This window comes from Panicum virgatum, chromosome 3N (assembly GCF_016808335.1).
Source record: "Panicum virgatum strain AP13 chromosome 3N, P.virgatum_v5, whole genome shotgun sequence".
Lineage (NCBI taxonomy): Eukaryota > Viridiplantae > Streptophyta > Magnoliopsida > Poales > Poaceae > Panicum > Panicum virgatum.
This window is the reverse complement of record NC_053147.1, coordinates 21,148,432-21,155,992: the sequence shown is the minus strand read 5'-3', so window position 1 is coordinate 21,155,992 and position 7,561 is coordinate 21,148,432. Positions and strand designations below refer to the sequence as shown.

Here is a 7,561-nt window from a genome sequence, read left to right as displayed (position 1 = left end):
TTTATAGTTCGAGGGCAAAAATCGGATGACCATGATAGTTGGAGGTTGAAAAATGGACTTTCCTCTTTTATCTATTATCTATTGTAAACAATGTGACGCGCGCATCTTATACCAGATATAAAACAGCCTCGATCATCGCCTTCAGAAGCGGCTGACTGCCACTAGTGCGGACGGTGGCACGCTTGTGCCACACTGTGGATCCCGTAATGGCAACCTCTTCGAGATGTGCGAAACTGCCGCAATGCTGAGTCTACGGTTGACCGCAGACTCAGCAACTTACGGTCGACTGAGCACGCCATCCCTGTCTACCCCTTCCGCTTTCCTCCCTCCTCTTCTCATTTCCTTCCCTTTTTCCTCTCGCTGAGCACACCTTTTTCCTCCCCCCGTTCCCCCTTCCTCTCCCCACCCTTTCCTCTCGATAGATCTAGCGGGATCCTGACCAACGGCTTCCTTTTTTCCGGCTTCCTTTTTTCCTCTCGATGGATCTAGATGGAAGCTCCGCTCCAGGGGCACGCGGTGGCGGCGGCGGGGGACCTCCGTCCCCCCAGGCGAGCGGTGCGGCGGCGGGGGACCTCGCGGCGGCGCTGGGGAGCTCCACCCCCTGGGCGAGCGGCACGGCGACAGCACTGGGGAGCTGCAGCCCCAGGGCGAGCGGTGCGGCGGCGGCGCTGGGGAGCTCCGCCCCCAGGGCGACCGGCGACGGCGGTGGCGGCGAGGAGCGGAGGCGGCGCAGCAAGCCGGTGGTGGGGAGGAGGCGCCGCCGCTCGTCGCCGGGTTGTTTTTTTTTCTTTATTTTTTATAATTTGAATTAAAAAATTCTACCTTTAATTTTTTTGATGTAATTTTTTCAATTGATTTTTGCACAAATTTTTTCTCGTTAATTTTTTTCATATCTCTTCAGATTTTTTCTCATCTCTCTCAATTTTTTTTATCTATCTAAAATTTTTCTTGAAATTTTTCCTCTCCCCCTAAAATTCCCCTTGAAATTTTTTCTATCTCTCCGAAAATGTTTTCTAAAATTTTTTTCTAAACCTTTTTTATCACAAAACGACAAAAACATACTAAAAAAAGAAAAAAACGGTCGGGAGATCGACCGTAGGAAGCCTCTCCCTACGGTTGACCGTAAACTAGCGAGACCCGAAACTGCTTATTCACTCGTGCCAACCCCTCTAATCTACTTCTCACCTTAATTTTTCTCTATCCTTATAAATCTATCAGTTTTATCTTTCTTAGGTCCACCCCATTCAATTGAGATGTCATTCCTCCATCCACCTCGTTTCATACACCCAACAAAATAACTCCATCAAAATCGAGCGTCAAGATTGATTTTCATATCTTCTCTCTCTTCCTCACTCAAATCCAACAACTGTTGTTATTTGGATCATCGCACAGCTTCGTTTGTCGGCGCATCCCACGCCCCCGTAGACCCGCACACCTAGCGGCCAGCGCACATGCCCCTGGCCCCGACTCCTCGACTCCTCGCTCCTCACCCGTCCTCGCATTTCTCTCGCGTACCTCACTCTCCTCTCCAGTCTCCCCTTCAAATCTGGCGACTGGAGAGGCGAGAGCACGGTCGGCGGTGGCCGGTTCTGGTGGCTGGTGGCGTTGCTAGGACGCGGCCATTGCCACGCGGATCTGCCTTGGGGCGGGCTCACCGGTGGCATGACAATGAGCACAGGCCCCACGATTACGACTAGCAGGAGGCTCGCCTCGCTCGACTCTACAGTGCGGTGCGGCCGACGAGGGGGCTAAAGCCGTGGATGGGCGCGGCAGGACTCGCCTCGCTTAACTCAACGACGCGACATGGGCAACGAGCACGTAAGCCTGATGCGGTGCGGGGCCAGGGTGAGGGTGCGGAGGCGGCGGTAGAGGAGACGATGATTAGGTCCGGGCCGCCTCCATTGGGGTCCGGCGCGACGATGCCGCGGTCGCGAAGCACGAGGTTCGAGCCGCCGCTATCATTGTCGACCATCAAGCCGTCACCGTCTACCTCTCTTCTCCGCCATTCACCTTCTGCCCTTCCCTTGATGCGGCAACACCCGAGGATGTGCGCGCCTCACCGATTCAGAGAAGCGTCAGTTGGGTTTGCGATGCACTGCTGGCGGGAACATCACCTTGTAGAAGCGGCCGACTGCTAGCGAGGATGGCGGCTTGCGTGTGCCACACCAGGGATCCCTTAATAGCAACCTCTTCGAGATGTGCGGAACCGCTTCACCCGTGCGACCTCTGATTAACTTCTCACCTGAATTTTTCTCTGCTCCTATAAAAATCCACCATTTTTATCTTTCTTAGGTCCACCCCATTCAATAACCCCAGTGAGATGTCATTCCTCCATCCACCCCATTTCTTACACCCAACAAAACAACTCCATCGATTCTTAGATCTTCTGTCTCTTCCTCACTAAAACCCAACGGCTACTGTTATTTGGATCATCCCACCGTTTCTGGCGCTGTTTGGATCCCAACTTTTTTCAGAAGTCCCTATCACATCAAAAGGAATCTTACTATTTTATAGTATTAAATAAAATCTGTTTATAAATGTTTTTTGACAGCTGAGTGCTTTTTCGCGAGACGAATCTAATGAGTCTAATTAATTCATAATTTGATATAGTGATGCTACAGTAACTATTCGCTAATCATGGATTAAGATACCTCATTAGATTCGTCTCGCAGTTTAGCCCCAGGGTTCTGCAGTTAGTTTTATAATTAACATTTATTTAATACTTCTAAATACTAAAAAGTCCCTGAGACTTTTTTTAAGTCCCTATTCCAAAACACCCCCTCTTTCACTTGCGCATCCCTCGCCCCCGCAAGCCCGCACACTCGGTGGCCAGCGCACGCGCCCTTGCCCTCGACTCCTCAACTCCTTGCCCATCCACCCATTTCCCTTCGTCCCTCCCTTTCCTCTCCCGTCTCCCCGTCTCCTCTCCCTCAAATATGGCGACTAGCAAGGTGAGAGCACTGCCGGTGGTGACCGTTTCCAGCGTCCATCGGCATGCGGATATGCCTCGGGAGGGGGGGGGGTGGCGGCTCTGGCGGCATGACAAGGACCACATCGTCTTCCACTGCCCAGTGGCGGTGGCCTTCTGGCGACAAGTTGGTTTTGAGCTAAATGCACATGCAACCGTCGAAGCACTACAATCTCTCACAGCATCAAGCCCCGCCCCGAATCCCCACGGGTCGGTTTTCCTCTTCCTATGCTGTTGGAACATCTGGAAGCACCGCAACCGGGTTGTGTTCGACGGCGCCGAGCCTTGCCTACAACGACTCTTGCGCAACTGCAACGAAGATGTGCGCCTCTGGTCATGGCGCCTGCCTAGGGCGGACGCTGGAGTAATCGAGTCCTGGTGTAACCTGTGTTTCCCCCATGTAACAAACTGTAATAGATTTCACCCCCCCCCCCCCCCCCCCGATGCCCCATTTCTGCTGTACAATCTGACTCATGAGTCAAATGAATGAAATATGAAAATCAGGTGGGGAACCCCCCCCCCCGTTTGGCTGTCAAAAAAAACAATGAGCATAGGCCCCGCGACGACGGCTAGCGGGAAGCTCGCCTTGCTAGACTCTATGGCGCGGTGCGGCCGATGAGGGGGCTGAAGCCGTGGGCGGGCGCACCAGGACTTGCCTTGCAAAACTCGATATCTTGACGTGGGCAACGAGGGAGCCCACAACGGTCGTGAAAGCCTAATGCTGTGCGGGGCCAGGGTAAGGGTGCAGAGGCGGCAGTAGAGGAGATGGTCATTAGGGCCCCGCCGCCTCCGTTGGGATCCGGCGCGACGACACCGAGGACGAAAAACACGAGGTACGCGCCGCCGCTATCTCGTCGACCATGAAGCTGTCACTGTCTACCTCTCTTCTCCCCCATTCACCTTCTGCCCTTCCCTCGATACGGCAACACCCGAGGATGTGTGCACCTCACCGATTCAAAGGAGCGTCAGCTGGATCCGTGGTGTACGAGCGGGAGCATCGCCTTGCGGAAGCGGCCTTCAAGATGTGTTCTTCCTGTTGTATGGCACTAAGAGTGCCTACAAGCATTGCTTTTAAACCGTTTGGAAAACACATTTGCAATATATTATTTGGTTGTTTTGAAAACACATTTGCAGACGCCATGCACTGATGCCAAGCTCGGATATGCTTAGGGGTGGTAATGGGCCATGGCCCTAATGGCCTCTTCACAGCCCAATAAAGCCCTTAAAATTTTTAGTTCAAAAATACATATGTTTAGAGCCCGGCCCTTTTAGGACCCGATCCTTAGATTTTCTAGTTCAAAATGTTGGGCCCTTTACCACCCCTAGATATGCTAGAGCTTACTAACCAAACAGTGGAAAACGAAAAACGAAAATAGATAAAAAGCTACGGTGCCATGCATGAAGGTATACAAGCAGTTGCTGCCATGACGTCTCATCAGTCCGACTCGTGACTACCCACCTCTACGTACGTTCGAGATCGAAGAGACTGGACGACTCACGCGGATGCTGTTGATATCCCAGCTGCGCTACACCCGTCCCATGAACTGACGAAGCTATGGATGACGATGATGCCATCTACACCACCACCACCACACATGGAGAACGAGAAGGCCGAAGTTGACGATCACAGTGATAGAATTGTAGGTACTCTAGCAAGTTAGACTTGCGGAGATAATTAATCGGGAGCTTTTTGAGGCTCTACAAATCAGAAGACCACATCGCCCAAATCAGATCACCACCGGCACCAGGCAACCTGTGGAGCGCATATATATCGGGAACCTTATTTGTATTTTTCTAAAATATGAGTAAAATCTGTATTCCTGTCTCTTTGTTTAATTTCTGTTGTGTACTTTGTACACAGCCATGCCCGCATGTATTCAACCGAGCACAGAAAATTGGTATATGCTCGAATTTTGTCCCTAAAAAATGGGATGGTTAGCAGTACTCCGTAAGTTGCTGGCATAAGGGTACCCATTGATTGCACAATGGCAAGCAACTGTTGGTCACCAGAGATCAATAAAATCTCATTTTAGAAAATCTATTGCATATTATTCCGTGACATTACATTCCATAGTCTAAAAAGAAGATGTGATAGCTGTTTAAACCCGTGCTGGTACGTTACCTGATGCCAAGCTTAGATGTACTGGACCTTACTAACCAAACAGTGGAAAATCCAAACCGAAAACAGACAAATAAACGAGACACACTTATTCTTAAAAAAAAATGAGACGCTTCATGAGCTAAAACCAGAATATCATACTGTCGTCCCTGCGCCAGCCGTTCTTTCTTGGATGAGATCATCAATCAGGCGGCGCAGGTCGCCGTGCGAGGACCCACCCTCCTCCATGGCCGCGTGAGCCTTCGCGGAGAGCTCCTTGACCCTGCTCCTCGCGGCGTCCCCTACCCCTCCGGGCTCCATGAACCTGCCCACCGCTTGTGCCACTGCCTCGCTCGGGATCAGCTCGTGCTCTTCGTACCTCGTGCTCCTCACGCCGGCACCCTCCGGCCACAGACGTTCGCCTATCTTCAGCACCTTCGTCACGAACCTCTCAGTGATGAACTGCTCGAACACCATCGGCCACGTCAGCACCGGCACGCCGGCCACGACCGTCTCCAAGACCGAGTTCCACCCGCAGTGCGTCACGAACGCACCCACCGCCGGGTGTGCAAGGATCGCCGTCTGTGGGGCCCACCTTGTGACGACCATCCCTCTGTCCCCGACGCGCTCCTCCCACCCCTCTGGCGGCACCCATGCCTCCGACCTGACCACCCACAAGAACGGCTTCCCGGAGGCTTCTAACCCGAGGGCGAGCTCGCGAAGCTGAGGCTTGGATACGTGAGCCAAGCTGCCGAAGCACAAGTACACGACCGACCGGGCTGGCTTCCTATCCAGCCACTCGATGCACCCTGAGCCATCGTCGCCGGCGGCTAGCTGCGATGGTGGCGGCAGTGACACAGGCCCGACAAAGTAGGTGCGTTTCATGTGACGCACGTACATGTCACAGTACCTGTCCTCCAAATCGAAGAAAGTGTTCACGACGAGACCGAAGCAGCTATTGTGAGCTGAACTTAATTTGGCTCCCTCGGCGCGGACGTCCTCTGGTCGACGCCGGCTCCTCACCTCCTCAGGCAGCTCGGTTACTGGGATCTGAATGTCCGGTCCCATATACTCGGGAAGAGTCAGCACCCCGTCAGTCGCGCCAGCACCTATCAAACTGAACAGGGCTAGCATCGGGAACGCCCCGATGACGTGGAACGTGACGCACGGCACGCCGACACTATCGGCGATGCTGGCGTTCCAGTGGAAGAGTATGTCGGAGACGACCACGTCGGGCGAGCAGTCCCTAATGAGGCCCTCGTGCCCCGGGCGCATCAGCCGCTCGTCGCCGCCGACGGCGTCGATGCGCCACGCGTCCGCAGCACTGACGGTGGAGTGGTTCTCCACCCCCGGTGGGAGGCCGTCCACGGACGGGAACGGGTACGTCGCGACCTGGACCTCGGCGTGGCGGCCGGGGCCGCGCCGGGCGAGCGCTGACCGGAGGACCGGAACGTTCGCCGGGGTGACAGCGACGGTGGCCTCGACGGCGCCCGGCCGGGCCGCGGCGAGGTGGAAGGCGAGGTCCGCGAAGGGGCCGATGTGGCTGTTGGTGAAGAAGGGGATGAGAAGGACCCGCAGCTTCTCGCTCCGCGGCGGAGGGGAGGCCATGATGGTTCCTTGCAATCTTCCGCCGGTGGTTTGGCTGGCTGGGGCAGCCGGAGTAGAGCATCTCGTTGCTTTAAGATGCCCGATCATCCGACCGATCGTCTATGGAGAACACAATCAATACCACGTGCATCACGTGGTAGATGTAGGACATTAAGCATGTACGGAGTAGACGACAAAATCGCGTTTAATTCTTGGTTTGACAGATCTCGTGCATGGCCTTATCCACTGCAAATTAAAGCGAGCTTTCTGCAAAGGATGATGCAGGACAGCACATGTGAGCTGTGTGGTGGTGAGCCAGAAACGGCTTCGCACTTGATCTTCCACCGTGCGTTGGACGCCGGAAGTCCCTCGATCGGGTTCGATACTCCATCAGACTTTGCTGTCCATGGCATTCAACGGCTTCCTCGACCTGCGGCCAATTCCCGCGCTCATCGTGAAGGGCCCCACTGCCATGCTCAATTTCTCGGAGATGGCGTGATCCGCTGCCATGGAACCGCCTCCGGTGCCGGGCGCCTCTCCCGCGGCCGTTGCCGCATTGCCCACCTTGGTGCCGGCGCCCCTGGTGGCGGGGCAGGAGGAGGACGAGCTCGAGGTGATCCTTGAGCTCCCGCCGCTTGACGAGCTCGGCGCCACATCGAGCTCCCGCCGTTCGGCGGGCTCGTTCGAAAACTCAGGCCGGACGACAACCAAAGCTGGCCAATCGGTAGGTGCTCTCATGCGGAACTTGTAATAATTTATGGTTGGTCTGCTAATCAATTAGTGTGTAATTAACTCTTCTCCTAATAATGATGCCACCCGTTATGTTGTTCCTTTAGCTCGGTTTCAGACCTTCTTCTCCTCCTCATACGTGAATTGGATTGATTGGACGGATAATTATGTGTATGTGG

The 7,561-nt window shown here is 54.2% G+C and overlaps 1 protein-coding gene across 1 annotated transcript; it reads right to left on the bottom strand.

Moving 5' to 3' along the window:
* Nucleotides 1–4,967: 4,967 nt before the first annotated feature.
* On the bottom strand, nt 4,968–6,730 carry LOC120665028 (UDP-glycosyltransferase 73C4-like). Its single transcript, XM_039944442.1, has one exon. The coding sequence runs from the start codon at nt 6,672–6,674 to the stop codon at nt 5,223–5,225; it is 1,452 nt and encodes a 483-aa protein (XP_039800376.1). The 5' UTR covers nt 6,675–6,730; the 3' UTR covers nt 4,968–5,222.
* Between the last annotated feature and the right edge of the window lie 831 nt (nt 6,731–7,561).

What these genes read in the sequence shown, in the direction of transcription:
- LOC120665028 (XM_039944442.1), bottom strand. Translation starts at nt 6,674, where the DNA reads ATGGCCTCCCCTCCGCCGCGGAGCGAGAAGCTGCGGGTCCTTCTCATC.